Here is a 13,588-nt window from a genome sequence, read left to right as displayed (position 1 = left end):
AGAAAAAATTACCCAAGCTTTGAACATCTTAAGGAGCACCGTTCAATCCATCAGTCAAAAATGTATGGCACAACTGCAAAACTATCAAGACATGGCCACCTAAACTGACAGGCCAGGCAAGGAGAGCATTGAATCAGAGAAGCAGCCAAGTAGCCCGTGGTAACTCTGGAGGAGCTGCAGAGATCCACAGCTCAGATGGGAGAATCTGTCCACAGGACAACTATTAGTCGTGCTCTCCACAAATCTGGCCCTTATGGAATAGTGGCAATAAGAAAGCCATTGCTGAAAGAAGTCGCATTTGCAGTTTGCAATGTGGGGGACACAGCAAACACGTGGAAGAAGGTGCTCTGGTCAGATGAGATCAAAATGGAACTTTTTGGCCTAAATGCAAAATGCTATGTGTGGTGGAAAACTCTACACATCACCCTAAACACACATCCCCACCGTGAAACATGGTGGTGGCAGCATCATGTTGTAGGGATGCTTTTCTTTAGGGAGGACAGGGAAGCTGCTCAGGGTTGATGGGAAGATGGATGGAGCCAAATACAGGGCAATCTTAGAAGAAAACCTGTTAGAGTGTCTGCAAAAGACTTGAGACTGGGGTGGAGGTTCACCTTCCAGCAGGACAGCGACCCTAAACATACAGCTAGAACTACAATGGAATGGTTTATATCAAGGCATATTCATGTGTTAGAATGGCCCAGTCAAAGTCCAGACCTAAATCCAATTGAGAATCTGCTGCAAGACTTGAAAAATGCTGTTCAGACGCTCTCCATTCAATCTGACAGAGCTATTTGGCAAAGAAGAATGGGCAAAAATGTCACTCTAGATGTGCAAAGCTGGTAGAGACATCCCAAAAAGACTTGCAGCTGTAATTGCAGCGAAAGGTGGTTCTACAAAGTATTGAATCAGGGTGGCTGAATACAAAACACACGCCACACTTTTCACATATTTGTAAAAAATAAATAAATAATTGAAAACCATTTATCATGTTCCTTCCACTTCACAATTATGTGTCACTTTGTGTTGGTTCATCACATAAAATACATTTACATTGTTGGTTGTAACATGACAAAATGTGGAAAAATGTCAAGGGGTAGGAATACTTTTTCAAAGCACTGTATTTCGTCGGGTTTCAACTTCAACGTATGTGTAAACTTTGTTTGTGAGAGATTTTATTTTACCAATTATGATTCAGTAAACGGTCATGCATTAAAGTATTACTAAAGCCAGGATCCTGCATTCACTATATCTGGTCTCCCACAATACATGGAAATGCATTTTTAGTAAATATGAACTGCTAAATACCTTTTCTCATCAGCAGAATATAGCAGTCTTATGACTTCTATCAGTACCTGGTTAGAGCTTGTAGGAGGGGTTTCCGTTCTCTGACTATCCAATGAGGCTACGGGACCCCTGACCATCTATATGGACAGTGCTGATTGGCACAGGGCCAATCACATATACCCTCCCAAGAAAAAAAAAACCCCTCTAGCAATACACACCAAACTGAGCATGTGCAGTTCCCCCAAGGCTCTGTAAAATCAGGAGAGGGATTGGGGACTGTGGAAGAAGAGGAGGATCAGAGAAGACTGGATCAAACAGCTTCTTTCACAATGTAGAGGATTAACCTCTTAGGTTTCACAGGGAGTATAATAAGCATGCTTTAACTGCATATACACACTGATTTTACTGTTGTGGGTTTAGTAACATTAAAAAAAAAGATTTTTTGTGATTTTGGAATTCTTTAACATGAAATTAATAAACAAAAAAAAAAAAACACAGGCATCTAAAATATACAAGTCAAAAAGTCAAAATGACCTTTCAAGCATTTAGCAAACCAAAACTATAATGAAGACGGGGCCAACAAAATAAAAATAAAAATAAAAAAGACACAAAACTTTGGATAGAAACACTTACACATTTTCACAAACTCGTGGTGAAATCACCATTTCCCTGCGCTGCTGTGGTAGAACTACTCTCCTGTAAACAAATAAAGCTGCACTGATCTATAAACCCACTCATCGCCACTAATCCACTTCTCCTATCTCTACGGGGTTATAGCTGGTGCAAAAGCGGCAATACTGCTTCAGAATTCCAGAAGTCTTGTACAGACTTTCAATCTGACTTTAGGTAGAGGAGGATTACAGTATGTACAAGACTTGTGTCTAAATTCTTAAAGATGACAACTTTACCTAGAAAAGCATCCACAAGACAGCTGACCCCCCGCATGGCCCGGAAGAAGATTTGAGGCAGCTGTTTTAGACAGGAGTAATGGTTCAGCTCCTGAGGCATTCCGCTGACATTCAGGAACTGCTCCTGAAATTTGGGAGTTGTACCAATAATGCTTGGGTTGCTCAAATCCACAGGGTTACTGGAAAAGAAACAAGATTGAAAATTATGAGGAATAAATCACATCTGTTAGGCTTAGATGCTTGCTATGGCAGTACTCGTACAGGCTTGCGCCCAAGAAGGATTCGGGTATTGGGATGGGGGAAGCTGATAATGGAAATTTTTTTTTTACCTTAAATCGGAGTTCCATCCAAAAACGGAACTTCCGCTTCAAGTGAAGGTGACCCCCTGCAACGCCTTTGGCATGTCATTTTTTGGGGGGGGGGGGGGGGGCGCGGATACCCTCTTTTTAGGGGCATCCAGCTCCCACTTTCTCCAGGGGCTGGAAGGAAGTTCACCTCTCCCCTGTCCCTCTGTGCAATCTTCTGGGACTTATCACAGGTCACAGAATATTGCCCAGCCAATCATAGCACCCACCTCGGCTCACGCATTCACAGTGGAGCCACAGCCTGGTGCCCAGTCACAATGCCAGCGCAGAGGAGGGGAGAGCTTCGTTCACTCGCATCACTGGACCGCGGGACAGGTGAGAGCTACACTTTGCTCTACGCTCTGCCCAATCCTCGCTCACTGGAGAGCTGAGCTGTGGAGGGGGCAAAGCGGCTGGCTCAGGCTCTCAGCGGCTCGTCGAGAGCCTGAGCCGAGAGTTGGTCCTGGGACCTGACAGATCCCGGCTGCCATTATCTTGACAACGCGGACCCTGGACTAACTTCTGTGACATCAGCAGAGAGGGGACTTCAGGCCACCCTCTGCTGAAAATGGGTCAGAGGAGTGCAAAACGAACAGCACTCCTGTGATCCATAGGAGAAGTACAGCCAAACAAGCTTTGGCTGGGCTTCTTTTGGGATATTTGTTTTTTCGGATACAAAAAAAAAAAAAAAACAAACACGAAGAAGAGATGGAGAAGTGATTTTGAGAAGTTATGCATATCAAAGGAATCAAAATGACCCAAAAGACATCAAAGTGGATTACAGATAAGATATGAAATGTGTAATTTCAGACCAAAAAGGTCTGCCTTTAGAGCAGTCCTAAGCCATATGGAATAAAATACCTAGGAGTGTTTGGCATTTAAAACAGTTAGGGCTAGTTCACACCAGATGCAATTCCGTGCGTTTTTTTTTCTGCACTAAAAATGCATGCAGTGTTTTCCATGTATTCCAATGGCTCTAATTCACACCAGTGCAGTCAGTTCTAGTCAGTTTCCGGTGCAGAAACTGACTGCACTGGTGTGAACTAGAGCCATTGGAATACATGGAAAACACTGTGCGTGCATTTTTAGTGCAGAAAAAAGAAAAGCAAACTGAACTGCATCTGGTGTGAACTTGCCCTTACTTTAGGTGTATCCCTTATACAATCTATTATATCCCTTATACAATACATCTTTAGAGGATATAAGAGCAAGAATGTGTCGGCCCAATTTTTATTTCCACATCTCTTCCTGGACAGAAGATAAGTCATCTTGCCACTGAGCTTTAATGGTGGCTAGTCTCTTGGTTTTGGCATGCAACAGAGTGGAGTGATGGGTAGAGATCCAATTCCTATGGTCTGCAATAAATAGTGCCCCTAGCTTATGGTTGGGTAGTACAATATTTTGTAGACCCAGCTGTGTTGCAGTGGCATGTCCATGGACATTATGGAAAAAGTAGGCTTTAGGTTCCCTGAATTCTTTTTGAATGTCAGTAAAAAATTTGCTACCCTTCAGTACTTACCTGAGCATATGAAGAAACCGAAACCAGGTTTGTGTTACACATTCATTATCCATCTCAGAAGGAATCAAACTGGCATCATCCTCAGGAACTTTAAAAGGAGGAAATGAAGGCCCGTAGGTGAATCGCAGCAACCTGGAAAAAAAATGAACATTTTTAAGAGTCATACGTACCTAGGTGGATGCAGCAACAATCTGATGCTCACTAAGAGGCTGAGCCAGATGCCGGTCCAGGTATGTGGGTGGATCCCAACTCCATTGTCGCAATATTTCCCAGCCTGGATCGGCTCTATGACATCAGCAAACAGTGGACTTCAGCCTGCTGTCTGCTGAAAACGGGTCACAGCAGTGCAGTTCATTCTTTGCCTGTACTCCTTTAAAGCGGATCTTCATTCCAAAGTAATATATGATGTTGCCCTGCCTCCTCCCCTCCTTCTCTTACAATCAGACATATATATTTTTTTCCATTACTGCCATTTTTTTTACTTCCACATTTCTTGCCTGGGCAAGAATTAAAGTGGTTCTATAGCCTAAACATATTTTTTACCTTAATGCATTCCTTGCATTAGGATAAAAAAAAATTGTAGGCATTGATTTTGGCCCCTCACACCCCCCCCCCCCCCCCATCAAGTCTACAGCTCTTCTCTCCCCTCACTTCTGTGTCTCACTGGCTTTGCTGGGGCACTGGGAGCCATTGGCTCCCGCTGCTGTCAATTAAAGCCAGTGACGAAGGAGAGAGGGGTGGGGCCGAGCTGCTGGCCCCTGCTCTCTATCCAGTGCCTCCATTTTAAGTCTCTTCCCATGGGGGCAGTAATGTGTGCTCACTCTCAAGCCCCACTGCTGCATCCATTGTCAGACAGCAGGGCTCAGGAGCCAGCACACCCTACTGCCCCCATGGGAAGAGACTTACCATGGAGGCACTGGATAGAGAGGAGGGGCCAGCATCTCCGGTGGGAGACCCGAGAAGAGGCGGCTCGGGGACGCTCTGTACAACGCCACTGAATAGAGCAGATGCAAAAATAGAGATGTTTGTAAACTAAAAAAAAATCCTTTACAGTCACCAAGTTATTTTTCCCCCCACCCGCATCTACACACGTTTTTGGGGATCTGTGTTCCCTTCTTCAGTGCTGTATGACGAACATAGCTGTTTAGGCAAAGAATGACAGAAATTTTATAAATAAAACAATGCTGAATAAAATCCAAAAAGGATGAAACCCTCAAAAGTATAAAAAAATAAAATAAATAAGAGAATGAAAGGGGTACACAAAGTGTTATTCATGAGTTTGTGGTGAAATAGTATGGGCAAAACTTCTGCTTTAAAAAGTAAAGAGTAAACCGTCACAAAATCTCTGGTAACCTACAGCACAAAGGCACCTTTGTTTAAGCCTTTCCCTTACACACTTCCATAAGTGCAATCTAGTACTTTTTATAGGGATTTTTGGTTCCCCACCCAATATTCCACGTAGAGTGGAGAAGGGTTCGATTTCTTTTTTGTCAGGTTTTTACTAGTGTTCCTGCTTGGGAGCAGTCCCCATGCTGTCTGTTGTGATAGTAGGACACGGTTATATACTTCCTCCCTCTTCTGGAATGGCTACTCCAACTAATCTTGCCGCCAACTCATAATGAACTCTCCGCAGAGAACAGGATGTTTACCTAACAATTATGCCCTGGTGGTCACCAGTAAAGAAAGTTAGGGAAAAAAAAAAAAAAAAGAATCTAACCAAATGGGTCACAGACTGCAATAAAAAGCTGAAGGATGGCGAGGTAGGGTGCTGGAACCTTAGCTTAGATTAGATCACTGCTCCCTAGAGTACAAGGGCCATAGGCTGGGCCCTTGGGGCACTATGGGAGATTGTAGTAGATTAACTATAACTGTATAAAAAGTTATTGAGTCCTATATGCACTGTGAGGTTGATTTACTAAAACTGGAGCATGCACAATCTAGTGCAGCTATTCATGGTATCCAATCAGCTGCCAACTTGAGCTTGTTCAGTTCGGCCCGTTCACATCTAGCAATTTGGGATCACGGGCAGAATCGCTGCAATTCTTTCCACTACTCCAAATGGCACGGCAATGCAGGAAAAAAATGCAGCATGTTTGTACACCATTCATTTTAAAGTGGAGCTCCACCCACATTTGGCACATTATGGTGGGGGGGTTGACAGGTACCCACTCCCACTTCCATCTTAGTTCGCCATGGAGTTTGCCGCCCCCCACCCCCCTACTTTTCTCGCAGAGCACATGCGCAGTAGGAAACCGTCTGTATAGCCCCAAGGCTTCACTGCTGGCTGCCCTTAGTCAAGATGGCAGCAGCAGCGAAAAAAAAAAAAACGGCTCGGAGAAGACACCGCTAGATTCCTGCACAGGTAAGTGCCCTAATATAAAAAAAAAAATCAGCAGCTGACTTAATTTCTTCTGAAAAAGCCTGGAGCTCCTCTTTAAAAAGCACCAGAACACGGTGCAGTTTTGCCACACAAAACGAATGGCACACAAAAACATGCGTGTAGTGTTTTGCCAGCACTGCAGTGCGATTTGGTATTGCAGGCAGAATCTCGACGATTTTGTCTGCAATCCCAAATTGCTTTTTTTTAATACGATTATTTTACATTAATATTTTTGGACATACTATAACTGCTAAGCAGATACCATATTTACAATCCTAATTTAGTCCGATCTGTTCTAGTATAGCCATGATAAGAGGTCTATAGAATCTTCAAAACACATTGGGGTTCATTTACTAAAACTTGAGTGCAAAATCTGGTGCAGTTGTGGATGGCAGCCAATCATCCTCTAACTTCAGCTTGTTCAGTGCAGAGCTGCAGCAGATTGTGCACTCTTTTTTACTAAAGCCAAAACACTGGCTGTCCTGAATAAAGTTTGGGACCTATAAACCTTTTCTGGACTGTAAAACTAGTGTGGTGCCTACAATCTAGCAATAAAAACACAAAAGAGGAACTAACCCATAAGAAACTTTGGCTGAAGTTTAACCATTTAATATTCTTTCAAATGCACACCACACTGCTGAAAACCAAATTTTACCTAGATGTCAATGCACAAATTGCTTTACTCCACTGCTCGACCACGGCAGGGTGGTGTCGCCAATTAGCCACCATTTCTTTGGCAGTCTTCCAGTAGGGTGGTGTTGGGAAGCAGCGTGTACATGCCAGGAACCAGACTTCAAACAGAACCCCGATTAATTTGTCAGCCAAGTTCTCTGCTATGCCACCTAAGGGAAAAGAAAAAACAAGGAATTTGCAACGGTATAATATACAGTAAATGGCAAAACATGTTATGTGACTAAAATGGCTAAAAAACCCAACAACAGTCTTGTTACTTTATAAACTTAGCCAACATCATTTTAACATCACTTCCTGCAACCATTACCTAATGCACACAGCCCTATGAGCTTACTGGGACAATAGAGGGTATCAAAGATGGGAGTCAGCATAAATGCTTATAAAGAATGATGAACAAGTGTTTGCAAAACCCTGGTGACTCCATTAGTAAAAAAGGACCTACAGGGGTTGGACTAAAGTATTACAATACTAATTGTTAACTGCTTAAAGACCACCTACCGCAGATACACTGCGTATGGGCGGCTCTATAGGACGAAACAACGTTCCTGTACGTCTTTTCATGCAATAGACAGAGGGGGAACCAATCAGCAGGGATCCTTCCCCATAGAGGCAGAACGGTGATCTGCCTATATAAAACAAGGGAGATTGTCGTTCTGACAGGGGAGAACACCGTGATCTTGTGTTCCCGCTTAGATCCCAGTCAGTCCATCCCCCACACAGTAAGCAAGCACCAACTAGGGACACGCTTTACCCCTTGATTGCCCCTGGTGTTAACCCCTTCCCTGCCAGTGTCATTAGTACAGGAACACTGCATATTTTTAGCACTGATCACTGTAATAATGTCACTGGTTCCCCCCCCAAAAAAAATTACAAAAAAAAAAAAAAAAAAAGTGTCAAAAGTGTCAGTTAGGTGTCCGATTTGTCTGTCACAATACCCCAAGAAAAAAAAATAAAAAAAAAATAAAAAAAATAAATAAATCACGGATCGCCACCATTACTAGTAAAAAATAAAAATAAAAATAAAAATGCCATAAAAATATCCCATAGTTTGTAGATGCTATAACTTTTGCGCAAACCAATATATGCTTATTGGGATTTTTTTTTAACCAAAAGTATGTAGCAGAATACATATTGGGCTAAATTGATGAAGAAATTCAAATTTAAAAAAATAAATAAAATTATTGGATATGTATTATAGCAAACAGTAAAAAAAAATGTTTTTTTCCCTCTAAATTGTTGCTTTTTTTGGTTTCTAGCGCAAAAAACAAAAACAAAAAACACAGAGGTGATCAAATACCACCAAAAGAAAGCTCTATATGGGGGGGGGGGAAGGACATCAATTTTATTTGGGTACAGCATTGCACAACTGCACAATTGTCAGTTAACATAATGCCGTGCTGCAAAAAATAATGGCCTGGTCATGAAGGGGGTAAAACCTCTGGGAGCTAAAATGGTTAAAGAACAAAATTTGTTACCCAATATGGTGTTGGACCGCCTCTGTACATGGTTGCATTCATCTTTCCCTCGATCCAGACTAGTCTCCTAGTTCCTACTGCTGAAAACATTTCCCCACAGCATGATGCTGCCATCACCATGCTTCACTGTAGGGATGGTAGTGACCATGACAAGCTTGCCATTCAGGCCAAGGAGTTCAATCTCTATTTAATCAGACCAGAGAATTTTGTTTCTCATGGTCCGAAAGTTCTTCAGGTACCCTTTGGCAAACTTCAAGCGGGCTGTCATGTGCCTTTTACTGAGAAGTGGCTTCAGTCTGGCCACTCTACCATACAGGCCTGATTGGTGGAGTGCTGCAGAGATGGTTGTTCTTCTGGAAGGTTCTCTCTCCACAGAGGAACGCTGGAGCTCTGTCAGTGATAATTGGGTTCTTGGTCACCTCCCTGACTAAGGCCCTTCTCCCCCAATTGTTCAGTTTGGCCGGGCGGGCCGCTCTAGGCAGAGTCCTGGTGGTTGCAAACTTCTCCCATTTACGGACGATAGAGGCCACTGTGCTCATTGGGACCTTTAATGCTGCAGACATTTTTTGCTACCCTTCCCCAGATCTGTGTCTCGATACAATCCTGTGTCTGAGGTCTACAGACAATCCCTTGGACTTCATGGCTTGGTTTGTGCTCTGACATGAACTGTTAACTGTGGGACCTCATATAGACAGGTGTTTGCCTTTCCAAAGCATGTCAAATCAACTGAATTTATCACAGGGGGACTCCAATCAAGTTGTAGAAACATCTCAAGGATGATCAGAGGAAACAGGATGCACCTGAGCTCAATTTTGAGTGTCATGGCAAAGGCTGTGAATACTTATGTACATGTGATTTTTTTTTCATTTAGTTCTAATAAATTTGCAACTATTTCAAACAAACTTCTTTCATGTTGTCATAAGGGGTATTGTTTGTAGAATTTTGAGGAAAATAATGAACTTAATCCAATCTGTAGCTTGTAGCTGGTCAATCCTGTCAAGTACAAATAGCCCTGACCACTGCTTTGTGGAAAAACAAACACGGCATTTGCAGTTGAAATCCTACAACTGGGAGCTGCGTGTCTAGAAGGGAAAGCATGCGAGACACAAATGGCTCAGCCATTGAATGTAGAGGAAGTTTTGTGTTTACTTTATAAGGTCTGTGCATCACACAGTACTTCTTTTGAGTGCCAGACAGGAGACTTTACATGCATTTTAAAGCAAAGTTCCAACAAAAAACAAACAAAAAAACAAACAAAAAAAAAGTAATAAAAATGAAGTCAGCTGCTGACTTTAAATAATAGGACACTTACCTGTTCCAGGGTCCAGCGATGCGGGGGAATGAAGCCCCGCTCCAGCCCTCTCTGCGGCGCGGTATTGTCACTGTTGGCGCCCCCAGCTGTGGCTTCACAGCCGGGCATGCACTGGGCATGCGCGAGCCGTGCAGCACCTGGAAAACATCTGGGACCTGTGACGTATCCCAGATGATTGCCAAGAGGGAGGGGGAGGAGAGTTAATACATGTTAGCAAGTTTTAGAACAGGCTCCTACTGTGTCAACTTGCTGTGCCAATCTCTGGTGTATACAGTAAAATTAGCATGGTCAATTGAACTCTATCCACCATGGGAGTCATCAAAAGAATATTGTTCACCAATATAGTAGGCTTTAGGTTTATAGTTACTGTTATACACTCTGAAAACCAGAAAGACCTATCTACACCCACTAACCTGTGACCGTTGGAGCAGCCAGCAGTGTGTCATTTATCTGCAGAAGAAATAGTAGCAGAACTTCCCAAGTCTCACGTGCTATGTTGGTAGAATCCTTTGCCAGCTTCTGAACAGCACGCAACACCTGATGACAAAGGCGAATTTGGTTTGCTATCAGCTCCGGTCTGCAAATAAAACAGTAAAGCAGCCATTAATATGTGTGTGGTGATAATCGGGCCGTTTTCAGTCCATTACCCATAACATTTGAAAACTAGGGCCTTCAAGATTTGGTATTTCTTAATGTGAAACATTCATTTTCAATTATAAGGAAAACCATATTAGTTTTGGGTCAATTTTTTTAGTTTTTTCACATTGAATATTCAACCTTTGTTTTATAAATAAACATCTAAATACATACATGACAAAGGATTCCAAAAGAACTATTGACTAGCCAAAGGGATCAAGCTTTACAGCGCTTCTACTGTCCAGATGAAATCTCAGACTCAAACAGGTAATCATGTTAACTAGAAGTCTAAAACTCCACTTGTCAGCGTTTCTCAACCAGTGTGTGTATTTTGACCTTTAACCCTGTATGATAAGAACTGCTTTTTTCTTTTTAGGGATCATTTACAGTAGCGGAAAAAAAACACCACTCCTCTGAAAAGCAATCTGTGGTTTGATTGCTTTTCTGAGGCATTTGATAGGCAGTGAAGAGCCAATGTCACCTCCACAACACCTGTTTTAACCCTCTAAAAGCATTATTACTGCGCTGCAGCCACGTACAATGCACAAGGTTACAGGGCAGTTTCAGAGCGGCCTCATTCACCTGGGGATATACCTCCTGCCACAGCATGTGTAGGACCCTGGCTGCTGCCTTTGCAGCTAAAAGGGAACATTATTCTTCGCCCGTAAGGCTGTAGCACTTAAGTGGATCCACCTCTCCCTCCACATAAGTGGCTACAAATGGTTAATCAAGTGTTACCTTATGAAAAACTCACCTTTGAACATAGAAGTTGGCCAAATAATTATATTAAGATATGGGATGCATGGTGTTCCTCTACTCTTACCAGAACGAACACCTGAGAGAATCGCCAATGGTATTAGGTAATGGTGCCATGGAAAGGTGTGAGTGAGGACCGTTATGATGTAGAATGCTGCAGATTTGTTACATCATTATGTACCTCATTGTTTTCTATGGTCATGTTGAGCATTTTGACTATTGAGCCAAAGTTTTATATCTTTTTCAATAAAAATAGTTATTTTTTTTTGTTTTGTTTTTTAAACACAACCCACACACAACATGGCTAAATTGTGTGGTTTTACTATCCCCCAACCTAATCGAGAATGAGTCCTTGGTTCACATCTGTGCAGCTACATGCCGAGCGTAGGGCAACCCATTCATTTCAAAGGCTGCTTTACCTGCAGAGAACGAAGTCTCCAACCCTTTCTAAAATCACACCACATGAAAAATGCATTGTGTTTGGGCAATATGTGGGGATACCATTATGAATTAATGATACCTCTGCAGGTCTTCTAAAGAGGAGAGCATTTGCATGTTGCAAACACACACAATTTTGTGTGCGTTCCCAACATGCAGTGATGCGAACCAAACCAAAATACTTTTCAGGAGCGCCCTGACTGGAAAAAAGGTTGAGAAACACTGGGCTGCATAATTTGCAAGACTTTCAACTTATCCGATTATTAAAAAAAAAAAGTGAAAATCTTATGTTTGCAATAAAAGAATTTAATAGAAGGTAGCAAAATAAAAATGGATTGAATGTACCCATCTTCCCACATAAGACAGGAAAAGGCCATCTATTTAAAAAAAGCTGAACTCATTCTTAAAACAAACTTTCCTCTTTAAAATGGTTTATTTTAAGACCAATAATGTACATGGTATGCATGGATGAAGCGCCAGGAGCTATGCACAGTAATCCTTTTCTAAACTGTTATTGCTTTACCAGACTGTTCTTGGATGGCTTTAGTTTTCCACTCATTGACACATTTGTCACCAGATGTACAGACATGTAAAACTAAGAACAGAGAACTTTTTTGGTTCCTGTCTGCATCTCCTCTACAGACGCGGGAGATACAGAAACCCCAGATTTTTTTAAAGAAAAAAAAAAAAGGGGTCATGCGCACTTTTTTCATCCTTTGTGGTGAATTGGCAGCCCATACACATTGGACAGGCCATCCAAATGCAATGAACAATAAAAAGAGAAGTGCAGGGTAAAAAAAAAAAAAAAAAAAAAGAAGGACTTATGCCGGCCATACACGGTTCGAATTTCGAAAGAATTTTCTTTCACAAATCGTATCTAAGAATTTTTTTATGAATTTCGCACCATTAGTGGGCTGCAGCAACAGCCGATTTTCGTGCGGAAATAAAATTTGAGGAATCGGACATGTTGGAAATTTTTAGAAAAACTAATGATTTTCTAATCAATGATGGGAGAATCGTAAGAAAATGTACGGAGATGAAAGAAAATTTACAGAGAGAAAAGAAGATTCCTAGCCAAGAAAATTCTTGTCTGTAGCAACATGAGGTGAAATTGAAGGCTTGGTCGGCTGAATTTCGAAAATCAATGGTGGCATCATCGGATCACAAAAAAACACGAATTTTTTGATTTTGAAAAGAAAATTCGTTCGAAATTCGACCGTGTATGGCCTGCATTACTTAGACTTACCGGTGACGGTATTTCTAAGAGCCTTTCAGGACAACCCTGAAGAGAGCGCAGCTCTGCCCATTTTAACAGGAAACACTTGCAGACCTTTAAATCCCTCCTCTTCCACCATGGTTTTAGTTATTGTGGCCTCTGGCATACTGGAAAATAAAGCACAGAAAAACCACAAAAAAAACATGATAGATACTTATTCTAAGCTAGAAAAAAGGGAGGGAAACTAGCGGTTGTCCTGAAAGGCTCTTAGCAATACCGTCACCGGTAAGTCTAAGTCTTTCTCAAATCGCCTTTCAGGATAACCCTGGAGAGGATAACCGAGAAGCTTACCCTAGGGTGGGACTACTGTCTGTAGTACCTTCCTGCCGAAGGCCTGATCCGCAGCTGACAATAAGTCCACCCTGTAGTGTTGGAGAAAGGTCGAATAGCTTGACCATGTGGCCGACTTACAAATCTGATTAGGCGTAGCACCAGCCCTCTCGGCCCATGATACTGCCATTGCTCTTGTGGAATGAGCCATGATCCCTGCAGAAGGTATTACTCCTTTAGCTCCGTAGGCCTCTGTAATTGCCACCTACACAGAGTGCTTTTAGAGGCTTTTTC

At 42.2% G+C, this 13,588-nt stretch overlaps 1 protein-coding gene across 1 annotated transcript in view; it reads right to left on the bottom strand.

The window, feature by feature from the left end:
• RALGAPB (Ral GTPase activating protein non-catalytic subunit beta) overlaps positions 1 to 13,588 on the bottom strand; it is a 130,203-nt gene that overhangs the window by 82,437 nt on the left and 34,178 nt on the right. Inside the window, 4 exon segments of the mRNA XM_077459180.1 lie at positions 2,196 to 2,374; positions 4,059 to 4,190; positions 7,094 to 7,280; positions 10,332 to 10,495. Of these exon segments, the coding sequence (XP_077315306.1) occupies positions 2,196 to 2,374; positions 4,059 to 4,190; positions 7,094 to 7,280; positions 10,332 to 10,495 (662 nt within the window).

Source organism: Lithobates pipiens, unplaced genomic scaffold (assembly GCF_037356315.1).
Source record: "Lithobates pipiens isolate NorthernLeopardFrog02 unplaced genomic scaffold, aLitPip1_a1.2 Scaffold_28, whole genome shotgun sequence".
Taxonomy (NCBI): Eukaryota; Metazoa; Chordata; class Amphibia; order Anura; family Ranidae; genus Lithobates; species Lithobates pipiens.
This window is presented reverse-complemented; position numbering and strand designations above follow the sequence as displayed.